Source organism: Dasypus novemcinctus, chromosome 24, assembly GCF_030445035.2.
Source record: "Dasypus novemcinctus isolate mDasNov1 chromosome 24, mDasNov1.1.hap2, whole genome shotgun sequence".
Taxonomy (NCBI): Eukaryota; Metazoa; Chordata; class Mammalia; order Cingulata; family Dasypodidae; genus Dasypus; species Dasypus novemcinctus.
In genome coordinates this window covers 2,127,944-2,139,684 of record NC_080696.1, presented here as the reverse complement: position 1 = coordinate 2,139,684, position 11,741 = coordinate 2,127,944, and the positions used below count along the sequence as shown (strand labels likewise).

The window sequence follows — 11,741 nt, the reverse complement described above, 5'->3', positions numbered from 1 at the left end:
CAGCGACATGGAAATCAGCTAAACGTGGGGCTGGCAAAAACCAAAAACAATGAAAGAGGGTTCTGTGGCTTTGAATAAAAAAGTAAATAAAAGCTGAGTCTGCCATCCTGGATTAAGTGGTGGAGGGCGGCAGGCCAGAGGACAGGAGAGCACAGGACTTCTTGGGACAGTGAAGAGTACGTAAATAAGTGATTTCTCATTGACTTTAATAATTTGGAAAAGCACAACTTTATTTGAAAAAGGCAGCCATAAGGAGAATTTTAAAAAGGCTTTCTGCTTTGCAAATCACTGTAGAAAATAAAAGTAAATATGGAAAAATTCGCAGAACAGGAAATAGCAAGAAAGAAAAACTGAAATCGTTAGAAGACGGAAAACATCGGCGTTGATGAGCAGCGGTGGTGAGCCCAGGCGGAGCGCGGGCTCCACGAAGCCCCTCCCGGCGGCCCTCGGGATTGCCCTGCACGTGCCAGCGAGGCCGGCGCCGCGCGGCCTCCTCCAGAACCTCGGCGGCCCCCGGACCGGGCCGCGCCCCCTCCCCAGCCCGCCCCGTTGGGCCCCCGACGCCGCCCGCGCCCCCAGCCCCGCAGGGTCCTGGTTCGGCCCGAGGCGCGCGCGGAGGGGTGGGCGCGGCGGAGCGCCCCAAGCCAGCGGGCCCCCTCCCCCAGTCGGCGGGCCCCCTCCCCAGCCGGCGGCCCCCTCCCCGCCGGCGGCCCCCTCCCCCAGCCGGCGGCCCCCTCCCCAGCCGGCGGCCCCCGTCCCCAGCCGGCGGGCCCCCTCCCCAGCCGGGGGTCCCCTCCCCAGCCGGCGGCCCCCGTCCCCAGCCAGCGGGCCCCCTCCCCAGCCGACGGCCCCCTCCCCGCCGGCGGCACCCTCCCCCAGCTGGTGGCCCCCTCCCCAGCCGCTGGCCCCCTCCCCAGCCTGCGGGCCCCCTCCCCAGCCCGCGGCCCCTTCTCCCAGTCGGCGGGCCCCAGTCCCCAGCTGGCGGCCCCCTCCCCATCCTGCGGGCCCGCTCCCCAGCCGGTGGCCCCCTCCCCAGCCGCTGGCCCCCTCCCCATCCTACGGGCCCCCTCCCCAGCCGGGGGTCTCTCCCCATCCTGCGGGCCCCCTCCCCAGCCGGGGGTCCCCTCCCCATCCTGCGGGCCCCCTCCCCAGCCGCTGGCCCCCTCCCCAGCCGCTGGCCCCCTCCCCAGCCTGCGGGCCCCCTCCCCAGCCGGCGGCCCCTTCTCCCAGTCGGCGGGCCCCAGTCCCCAGCCGGCGGCCCCCTCCCCAGCCGGCGGCCCCCGTCCCCAGTCGGCGGGCCCCTCCCCAGCCGGGGGCCCCCTCCCCATCCTGCGGGCCCCCTCCCCAGCCGGGGGTCCCCTAGCTGGAGGCCCCCTCCCGGGACGAAGGGGGTCCGGGGCCGGGGGGCGCGGCGGCGAAGGGGTTACGGCCGCGCCCCGCCCCCGCCCGGGATTGGCGGGCGCGGGGGGCGTGGCCGGGGCGGGCCCGCGTTTGCCGCAGCCGCGGGTGGGCGGGGCCGGCGGGCGCGGGCGGGGGGCTTCGGGCTGCGCCAGCGAGCGGGGCCGAGCGCCCGCCGAGCCCCCGCGGCGCCTCCTGCAGCCCTCGGGTAGGTGAGCGCGGCCGGCTGCGGGCGCCCGGGACCCGGGCAGGGGAGGGGGCGCGGCCCGCGCCGGGGTCCCGGGGGAGGGGCGCGGAGGCCAGCCGGTGATGTCATGGTGGCTTCGCGGGGCCCGGGGGAGGCGGCGGCCGGAGGGGGTGCGGCCGGGATTATGTCACCTCTTCTCGCGCCCCGCCCCCGGGGCCGCACGCGTCGGTGGGGGCGCGGGGGGTGGGGCGCGGCTTCCCCGCAGCGGAGACCCCCGGGCACCTGCGCCCGACGGCCCGTGCGGGGCCCTGCGGGCGCTGCGGGCCGGGGAGGGGGGAGGCGCTGCTCCCGCCCCCGCGGAGCTCGCGTGCGCGCGTGCGAGCTGGGGGCGCCGCCGGCCCCTCGGTCCCGAGACGCGCTCCGGCCCAGCCGGGCTCTGGAGAGGCCCCTCCACCCCGCGCCCACGCCGCCAAGGAGAGGAGTCCTCCCCTCACGCACCCCAGCCAAGACGTTCCGGAGACCCCTGCACCCCAAGATCCCACAGGGCCCCGGATCCTTTTCTTCCCCCAGCCCGGTCCGTTGCCCTCCGTGCGGCCCCTAACCACCCTTCCCATCCCCCTGCACGCCCTGCCCGGGGCCGGACACCCCAGGACCGCCGCTGGGGCCTGGGGAGCCACAGGGCAATTCTCGCCGGGTGGCCCGAGCCCGGTGCGCCAGGGATGCGGGGCGCGCAGGCCGCCCCATGGCCTTGGGGGCTTAGGATGGGCATGCGGGCTGGAAAGGCTGCGGAGCGAGAGCAGCTGGGGCGCGGGAGCGCTGCTGCTGCCGGGGTGCTGGCCCAGGGGCCAGCGGGCGTTTCACTCAGAATACATTCACTTCTCAAGATTCCTGCGGGTGTGAGGGCCCGAGGCCAGGAACGGTGAAGTAACCTGCACGAGGTGCGCCCCAGGCGGGGAGCTGGGATTTACACTCGGAGCTGATGCCTCAGAACAGGCGGGGAAGGCTTTGGGCAGAGCAGGGACAAGACTGGCCCTGCCCTTTATAAAGAGCCCGCCGGCAGCTACCCAGGGGAGGGGGTGCAGGGGAGAGCCCCTGCCAAGGGGGCTGTTGGGAGGCGCTGCGGAGATCTGCAGGAGGTGGGCCAGGCTTGGGCCTCTGAGCCCCAAGAGAAGGGTGTCCTGTTCGCAGCCTGGGGAGGGACCCCGTGGGTTTGGGGTCTGCCTGTGGCCTGTAGGTGGAGTCCATTTGGGCCCTTTGCTGGCCTCTAATAATGTAATGTCCTGGTACTGGGGGCTGCTGGGCCCGAGGAAGAGGCAGGATAGGGTGCCGCTTTGCAGACCACCTCGTTCCCTAGGACAGTCCAGGGCCCTGGCCCACGGGTGACGCTCAGACCCTCCTCTGTCAGCGAGCCAGGGGCACATCACCCCTGTCCTGCCAAGCTGCCCACCAGGTCGGGGGAGAGAAGCCGCAGCAGCCCAAACGCGGGGGAAGCAAGGGGCAGGGAAACTTAGCCAGTTGACCACAAGAGGTTAGAGGTGGGGAGCAAGGCTCCCCAGAGGGCTGCTGTGGACTGGCAGTCAAGGGTCCCCACGTAGAGAACGGGGAAGCGGGGCTCAGGATCTCGTTTCCATCTGAGCCTGGCTGGTGACTGTGCACACTCGGGGAGGCAGGGACACTGGCTTATGACCTGCCCTGGCCTCTGGTCGGTCTCCTTTTCCCGCATTTTAGAGGTGACCCTGCATGTTTGTACTGCACCTGACAGCTCACAAAAGCACCGTCCCAAACCTGCCCCTGTCATCCTCACCATCAGCACGTCCTGGATTTTGCTGCTGCGCATACCTGGGCCCTTGGCACAGCCCCTTGCTGCTTACCTACACCTCTGACCTCACCCTCCCAACTGGCACCTGCCTTCAGCGAATCAACACACTTGGGTTTCTACTATGTTTTATTTTAAAATAAAAAAGGAGTCCTTGGGTACCAAGACTTCCTAAAATAAATGCTTTCCCTGGCCTTCTCTTGTAGCAGAGCAATCTCCCATCTCTGTCGCTGCACCCTGCCCCTTCTGCAGTCTGGTTTAGCCTCTACCGCTTTCCTGAAACCTTCCTGTCAGACACACCAGTGGTGTTCCCACCTGTCAAATCCATCCCAATTCCCCCTCCCTTTTAAAAATTTTGAGCATATATATATATATAACATAAAATTTGCCATTTTAGCCATTTAAAGGTGCGTGCCATGTTGTGCTGCCTTTACCACCATCGTTAGCAAAACATTTTTATCACTCCAAAGAGAAACCCTCCTCCTTAGGCAGTAACTCCCCGTTCCCCGTTTTTCCCAGTGCTGGGAAACCTCTCAGCTACTTTCTGTTTCTGAATTGGCTTATTCTAGATATGTCACGTATAAGTGGAATCAGGCAATAGTTGTCTTTTGGTGTCTGGCTTATTTCACTCAGTGTAACGTTTTAGGTAGCTGTAGCATGTATCAGAACTCCCTTTCACGGCTGAATGGTATTCCGTTGCGTACGTGACCACCTTTTGTCTGTTGGCTCAGCTGTCGTGGGACACTGGGGCACGCCCGTCTTTCAGCAGGTGTGAATAATGCTGCTGGGAACGCTGGTGCGTGTGTCTGAGTCCCTGCTTGCAGCTCTTTGGGGATATAGCCAGGAGCCCTCTGCTGTGGACATCAGGCCCTGCCCCTCACTCCACTCTTGTTTGTTTTTACGAGGTTCCAGGGACTGAGCCCAGGACCTCGTTTGTTCAGAGCAGGCTCTCAGTGGCTGCCCAGCCTGGGCCTGGCCTCCAGGCCCACACCCTTCTCACCTTCCTCCTGTTCCCACACGGCCCCCCAGGCCTCTGGGGACGACCCCAGCTGCCGGCCGCCCCCCCATGGGTCTCCCCTGCCAGTGCCCGCCAGGCCTCTCCTGGCCACCCCAGAGCCTACCCCCTCCAGGCACCTGCCCGGGCCTGGTTCTGTGAGTGACACCCCTCAGCCCAGACTGCGCCGCCCCCCCCAGAAGCCCATCTGCCCAAGGTCTTGGCCGTCCTCCCTAAGCCCCCGGCCCCTGCGCTCTTGCCGGGGGGTGGTGAGAGGGTGGCCATGCTTGGGGTGGGCAGTCTCTGGGCCGAGGGGCTGGCAGGCTGTATGTGGCCGAGAGGCCAGACTGGTGCGCACCTGGGGCCCGCTGCCCCCGCTGGAGCTGTGCCCCCGCCTCGCGTCCAGCCCCACTGGGAGAATGGGATCCTGCAAAGACAGTGGATGCTTGGTGTGACCTCTCCTTCCCTGGGGCGTGGTGGCTGGGGTCCTGCAGCAAGGGGGCTCAGCAAGGCCCAGTGCAGGAAGCACATTGCAGAAGCGGTGGGCAGCCGAGTAGAACTGCCCGCAGAGCACTGGGAGGCTGTGGGGGGCGGCCCGGACCCCTTCCCCTGCCTGGTCTCCGGGGGTGTAGGGGCTAAAGGCCCGAAGCGCGCCCCCTCCCGCCCCTGGCGCCCTGCTGGGTGTCTACACCGCGTGGGGCCCTTGCAGATCTGGGCAGGTGTCCCCGGTGCGGACTTGAGACAAAGGAACCAGGAAGTGGGGCCTCCTGGGCACAGGTAACCCAGTTTGGGGGTGGGTGGCGGGGGGAGCGCCCCCAGAGGAGCTCGCAGGACTCCCAGGAGCGCTGAGCAGGCCAAGGTCCACGGGCTGCAGAGGGGCCGTGGGCGCAGCCCCAAGCGGTGAGCTCTAGAGCGCCCAGAGCGCCGCGGCTCCCCGCCCACCTGCCGCCTGCTCCGCCTGTTGCCGCCCGCGGGGTGCAGGCAGCACGGGCCACGCAGCCCCCCAGGCAGGGCCTTCTTCCTCCCCTTCCACAGAGGAGAAAAGCGCCGCCGGGGCCCCGCGGCAGGGCCCGCGGGAGGCAGCCACCCGCAGCAGGGCCCCGAATGCGGGAGCGCGGCGCTTGGCCGCGGCAGAGCCGGCCTCCGCGGGCCCCCGTGCTTGAGGCCCCGCCCTCAGGCGCCAGGAGCCTGCCTGGCAGCCCTTCTGCCCTTCACCGCAGGACCCTAGGTTAGGGGGCGGGAAGGACCCCCCGCTTTTTGGACGGAGATGGGTTTCCCTTCCCCCGACTTCTGGGGTTGGCCCTGTTGAGTCCGGTTCTGCGGCCAAGCCCATCTCCCTCGCCCCTGAGGTCAGGACAGGGGCCCCCACAGCGCTGAGTGAGGAACTGGGGCGTCCCCGACGGAAGGGGGGGTGAAGCGGGAGTGGGATGCGCTCCAGGTGGGAAGGCTGCGCCACGGGCAGGGGGCGGGGAGCTTCACCCCAGGAGCCCGCGGCCTGTGTGGGAGGGCGGCCCTGGGGCTGGTGGCCAGGGTGCTGGACGCAGGCGGGGGGCAGGGGCATCTGACCTCGCCCTTCCTCCCACCTGCCCTCGCAGGCCCCCGCCTCATCATGGCGAAGCTGGAGACGCTGCCCGTGCGCACCGACCCGGGGAGGGACCCCCTCCTGACCTTTGCCCCGCGGCCCCCCGAGCTCGGGGCTCCGGAACCCCGCCTGGCCATGGGCAGCTTGGGCAGCGGGGGGGCGCACGCCCCGGAGTTCGCCCTGAAGAGCGTGGGCCCCCGTGGCGGGGGCGGCCAGGGCGGGTTCGCCGGCCCCCGCGGCGGGGGCGGCGGGGCGGGCAGGGAGAGGCCGAGCCGCTTCCCCTCCGAGGACAAGGCCCTCACCGCCTCCCTCTACCTCAACGGCGAGCTGCGGGGCGGCGACCACACGGACCTCTGCGGCACCGTGGCGGGCAGCAGCGGGGGCAGCAGCAGCAGCGGCAGCAGCGACAAGGCCCCCCCCCAGTACCGTGAGCCCAGCCACCCCCCCAAGCTGCTGGCCACCTCCGGCAAGCTGGACCAGGTCAGCCCCGCGCCTGCGCCCTCGGAGGCTCTGCCTGGGGCGGAGGGCGCCCACAGGGAGGAGGGGGCCTCCTCAAGAGGGCAGCAGGGGCCAGGGAGGAGGGGCCGGGCCAGGGGCCCCCGTGGCAGGTTGCAGGTGGGGCCCTGGGATGGAGTCCCATGGGCGAAGGCCCCTCCCGTGCTTTGCTTTGCTGTTTTGAGCTCGTTGGTGTTCTTTTCCTTTGCTCTCACGCAGTGCTCAGAGCCGCTGGTGCGCCCGTCGGCTTTCAAGCCCGTTGTGCCCAAGAACTTCCACTCCATGCAGAACTTGTGTCCCCCGCAGACCAACGGGACCCCCGAGGGACGCCAGGGCCCCGGGGGCCTCAAGGGTGGGCTGGACAAGTCCAGGACCATGACCCCGGCGGGCGGGGGCGGGGGCGGCCTCTCGGACTCGGGCCGGAACTCGCTCACCAGCCTGCCCACCTACAGCTCCAGCTACAGCCAGCACCTGGCGCCGCTCAGCGCCTCCACCAGCCACATCAACCGCATCGGCACCGCCGGCTACGGCGGCAGCGGCAGCGCCGGCGGCGGGCCGGGCTACCAGGACCTGGCGGCCGCCGACAGCGGGCGGGCCTCGGGCAAGAGCGGGACGGCCTCGGCCATGGGGCGGCCAGGCCTGCTGGGGCCCGGGGAGGGCGGGGGCGGCGGGCTGCCGTTCACAGCCTGCTCCCCGCCCTCGCCCAGCACGCTCATCCAGGAGCTGGAAGAGCGGCTGTGGGAGAAGGAGCAGGAGGTGGCGGCTCTGCGGCGCAGCCTGGAGCAGAGCGAGGCGGCGGTGGCGCAGGTCCTGGAGGAGCGGCAGAAGGCGTGGGAGCGCGAGCTGGCGGAGCTGCGGCAGGGCTGCAGCGGGAAGCTGCAGCAGGTGGCCCGCCGGGCTCAGCGCGCCCAGCAGGGCCTCCAGCTGCAGGTGCTGCGGCTGCAGCAGGACAAGAAGCAGCTGCAGGAGGAGGCGGCCCGGCTGATGCGGCAGCGGGAAGAGCTGGAGGACAAGGTGGCCACCTGCCAGAAGGAGCAGGCCGACTTCCTGCCCCGGATGGAGGAGACCAAGTGGGAGGTGCGGGTTAGGGGCCCTCTCCCTCTGTCCTGAGACACCCAGAGCAGCAGCCCCCCACCCCCATAAGAGGGGTGGGCAGAGAAAAGGGTTCGGGATTGAGGTGCTGGTGCGAGGACTGGAGGCCGCCCCGGGGCTGCGGAAATGGGGCTCCCTTCCTGACAGGTCTGGGGTGGGCGAACGGGGCCCTGCCTTCACCCCGCCGCCTGCGCCCCCTCCCCAGGTGTGCCAGAAGGCTGGCGAGATCTCCCTCCTGAAGCAGCAGCTGAAGGACTCGCAGGCCGACGTGTCGCAGAAGCTGAGCGAGATCGTGGGGCTGCGCTCCCAGCTGCGGGAGGGCCGGGCCTCGCTGCGGGAGAAGGAGGAGCAGCTGCTCAGCCTGCGGGACTCCTTCAGCAGCAAGCAGGTCAGCGTGGAGCTGAGCGAGGGCGAGCCGCCCGCCGCCTGCCTCAAGCCCGCACTGGCGCCCGCGGACCCCCCCGAGCCGCCGGCCGACGCGCTGGCCACCTGCGAGAGCGACGAGGCCAAGATGCGCCGTCAGGCCGGAGTGGCCGCTGCCACCTCCTCGGTGTCCCTGGACGGGGAGGTCGACGCTGGCGGCGAGAGCGGGACGCGGGCCCTGCGGCGGGAGGTGGGGCGCCTGCAGGCCGAGCTGGCGGCCGAGCGGCGGGCCCGGGAGCGCCAGGGCGCCAGCTTCGCGGAGGAGCGCCGCGTGTGGCTGGAGGAGAAGGAGAAGGTCATCGAGTACCAGAAGCAGCTGCAGCTGAGCTACGTGGAGATGTGCCAGCGCAGCCAGCAGCTGGAGCGGCGGCTGCGCGAGCGCGGGGCTGCGGGGGGCGCCAGCACGCCCACCCTCCAGCACGGGGAGGAGAAGAAGACCTGGACCCCCTCCCGTCTCGAGCGCATTGAGTCCACGGAAATCTGACCCCCGCCTGGGCGCCTGGCCTTCTGGCGAGTGCCCCGTCCAAAGGCCTGGGTCCCCCGTGCCCCTCTGTCGTCCCCGTGTCCCCAGACCAAAGAGGTTCTCAAAGCAGCTGTGACCAGGTCACCCCGCCCACCACCGCTGGTGGGACCCTCCCGGCTCTACCCCTGCCCTCTTGGGCAGACCCCCCCCTGAGGAGAGAATGGAGAGGGCAGCAGGGAGCCCGAGCACCCTTTCCCAGCACCCTTGCTGGAGATGGGGCGGCAGGCTGAGTGGGCCTGGCTGGCCGCTGTCGTCCGCGGTGTCTGGCTGTGTGTGCTCTGCTCGCCTCGGCCTGGGGGCTCGTGGCCCCCGGCTTGCCTGCGCAGACGGCCTGCCTGAGGCTGAGTGTCCATGTGCTCTGAGGGGAGGCTCTCCCTCAATTCCTGGAGGGGTCACCTGCAGGCCCCTCAGCTCCCACCCCACAGGGCCCACCTGCTGTGCTCATCCCACACCCAGGGCCACCGTCCAGCCCTGACAACAGCAGCTCAGTGCACCTGCCTCGCAGGCACGCCCCGCCCCAGCCTGAGGCCAGGTGGTTCCTGTACTCTCTGACACCCTCGGGATTCCTCCTCCCCTCACGCCCATGTCGTGCCCAGGATACCTCTGCCCCAGTGCGCTCCCTTTCCCTCCGGTAGAAAGTTCTGTTTGACCTTTGGTGCACCGCCCGCCTCCACGCTCTGCTGGGTCGTCTGAGCCTGACGCCCTTGTTTTGGGGTTGACTGCCCTGAGAGGAACCCTGAGCCCTGGCTACCAGGGACCTGCGGTGGCCCAGAGAAGGCCTGGGGTCAGTGGGGGCACTCCCTCCCCTAGGGGTCCCCCAGTCCAGCCCCCCCGAGGTCAGAAGGGAAAAGCACATTTCTATTCACCAGCAATAAACCCTGGAGGAGGCTTGGCCCTCAGCCCTTGTACTTCTCTCTTCTCCCACCCCCGAGGCTGGGTTTGGGGGAGCAGGGTGGAGAGAGCTGGCAACTACTGTGAGCAAGTTCCCCAACCCCGACCAGCCTCCTCCCATGACTGGTGACTGTTTGATGAGCGGTGCAACCCCCCAGAAAACAGGAGCGCCCCTCTGCGTGGCCTCTACCCCCATGGCACAGCCCCTCCCCTCACCAGGTCCCTGAGGTGGGGGGGGGTCATCCCGGCCACCACTGCCCATTCTACTGGCTACACCTGCCCCAGATCCTGGACCTGGGCCAGAGCAGGGGGATGTCAGTGGAAAAAAAAAAAAAAAAAAATATATATATATATATAATATATATATATGGATAGACTCAGTCTTTGGGACTTCCAACCATAAAATAAATTATATATAAATATATATATAAATATATATCTGCCATATGTGATGGAAAGACTTGTTTTCCTTTCCCAAAGAAATAAAATGGAGAAAGTCTCGAGTAGCGTTCTTGGGCCTGCTGTGTCTGCAGGTTTGCAGGTGTGGGAGGCGAGCTGGTGAGGGCGTGGTGGGCAAGGCTGGAGCACACGTTTGCAGAGGGGCTCACTGGTGCAGGCCAAGCCCGAGCTCTTCCTCGCTCTGCCCGTGCGGAGTCGGGCCGCTGCCGTGCTGCCCTGTGGGCTTTCTTTCCAGCTCTGACTGCAGTCAAAGAAGCTCCAAGCTGGTCGCAGCTCAGAACCTAGACTAGCAGGCAGGTGACGCGGTACGGCGAGATGTAGCCTGCAGCAGCTCGAGCCGCCTGCCAGTGCTCAGCTGATGTCGAGGGCAGAAAGGTGCAGAAAGGAGGCTGCGGCTGCGTTGGTGCTTGGCCGTGAGGCCCTATAGGCAGAAGGGACACATGGGAGCTGCGGAGGAGAAGCAATCTTTTGCGGTGAGCACCGTCCTTTCCACAAATCCTCGCAAAGCTCCCCAATCAAGAATGCATTCTGCTACAAGTAACAAGCCTGATTTATAGGACCTCAGGGAGCGGTTTATTTGTCCTTACCTGACAGTGTCGTAGGTGTGGGCTGATGGACTCCCATCCTTAACGGGCCGCTCCCTGAAGGGACTATCAGGAAAGTAAAAACTTCCTGTCGATCTTGTTGGCCAGTCCTGAGTCACATGCTCCTCCCATTTCAAGGGAGACTGGGAAACTGAGTATCTGGCAAAGACGAGTAAGCGTGCCCTGGCTACTGGGGCGGCCACGGGTCACCCCTGGGACAGGGCCCTGTGCTCTCTCTGGGACCTGCTTATAGTGACCCGATGGGCCCGCAGCGCGGTCTCCCCTGACTTAGAAAATCCTCCTGAGCAAGAGCGTCGTGCGCTGGGGTCACAGGCAAGCTGTGCCCGCCACAGGGCTCAGGAGGGGGCCTGCCTCGCTTCCTGCAGCGAAGTGTCTTCCCCGAGGTTTTGCCTTCCTGAGCAGAGGAAGCCGTTTGGGTGGGGGGGCCAGGCCCGGGCGGAAGGTCTCTTCCTTGCTACTTTCCATCTGTTGCTCCGGACGTAGAAGTGAGCCCCACTATTTGGGGCCCAAATCCTAGAGAAAGAGACGGGGGCGGGGAGCTGGAGGCGCCCCGTGGCTGCCTGCCGCTGCCGTCCGCCAGCGCAGCTCCCCTGCCCACCGCTGACGCCCCTCCGAGGGCACTGAGACCCAGCCGGCCCCAGAGAACTGCTGCGACTTCCCCCGCGTAGCGCACTCTCGAGCGGCGGGCCTAGGACGCGAAGCCGCGCCTCCGCTATCCAGTCACTTGCAGAGCGGTCCACCCAGGACGGCATTTGCCCTCCGCAGGTCGCAGACAAGCTCTTCCCACCTCCGCGGCAACGTCCTCGGCAGAACGCTGCCTTGCAAAACGCTGGCAGCGTCTTTTGGGCCTCGGCGGCATCCGTCGCCCGGCCCGGGCGGAAATCGCGGGCAGCTGGCCGGAAGTGAGGCTGGGAGGCCGGGCCGTTCCTGGAGGGGTCGCCGTGCGGCGGCTGCCGGTGTTCCCGGGTCCGGGGACGCGGCGTCTGCGCTCGCCGGGCTCAGGTGAGTGGCGGCGGCCGGCGAGGAGGTCGTGAGGGCCGCCCCGCGCTCCCCGCCCTCGCGGCCAGCGTGCGGCCCGTCCAGCCCGCCGCCCGGGTTGCGGAACCCTGATTTTCCCTGGTTCACAGGGCTGTTGTGGGAGTGCATGAGGTGTTGTGCCGCTCTTATCACACCTCAGTGGGCCTGCGAGTCGGGGACCTGCCGTGTGTGGGTCCGGGACGGGGTCCGACATTCAGCGTTTCCAGCCGGCTCTCCCGGGAGGCTGATGCCGCTGATC

General features: G+C 67.8%; 3 protein-coding genes and 1 long non-coding RNA gene across 8 annotated transcripts in view; 3 read left to right on the top strand and 1 right to left on the bottom strand.

Moving 5' to 3' along the window:
- Positions 1 to 385: 385 nt before the first annotated feature.
- LOC139437574 (uncharacterized) lies at positions 386 to 1,363 on the top strand. Its single transcript, XM_071211843.1, has one exon. It carries the CDS (start codon positions 386 to 388, stop codon positions 1,361 to 1,363), a length of 978 nt encoding a protein of 325 aa, XP_071067944.1.
- Positions 1,364 to 1,535: 172 nt separating this feature from the next.
- On the top strand, positions 1,536 to 9,904 carry LZTS3 (leucine zipper tumor suppressor family member 3). The gene is made up of 4 exons (XM_058287454.2): positions 1,536 to 1,606; positions 5,991 to 6,457; positions 6,692 to 7,549; positions 7,770 to 9,904. Exons 2-4 carry the CDS (start codon positions 6,005 to 6,007, stop codon positions 8,469 to 8,471), a joined length of 2,013 nt encoding a protein of 670 aa, XP_058143437.1. The 5' UTR covers positions 1,536 to 1,606; positions 5,991 to 6,004; the 3' UTR covers positions 8,472 to 9,904.
- On the bottom strand, positions 9,793 to 10,563 carry LOC111765551 (uncharacterized). Its single transcript, XR_002797857.3, has 2 exons — positions 10,448 to 10,563; positions 9,793 to 10,281 (listed from the first exon to the last, which is right to left on the bottom strand). It is a non-coding gene; the product is annotated as an uncharacterized lncRNA (long non-coding RNA).
- A 761-nt stretch (positions 10,564 to 11,324) lies between these two features.
- UBOX5 (U-box domain containing 5) overlaps positions 11,325 to 11,741 on the top strand; it is a 72,950-nt gene continuing 72,533 nt past the window's right edge. For 2 of the 5 annotated variants that reach the window (XM_071211509.1, XM_071211510.1), the window contains exon 1: positions 11,357 to 11,467. The gene's annotated coding sequence lies outside the window, so the exon portion shown is untranslated. Of the gene's footprint in view, positions 11,468 to 11,741 lie in introns of all 5 variants that reach the window. The other 3 variants (XM_071211512.1, XM_071211513.1, XM_071211511.1) reach the window with 3 other exon arrangements.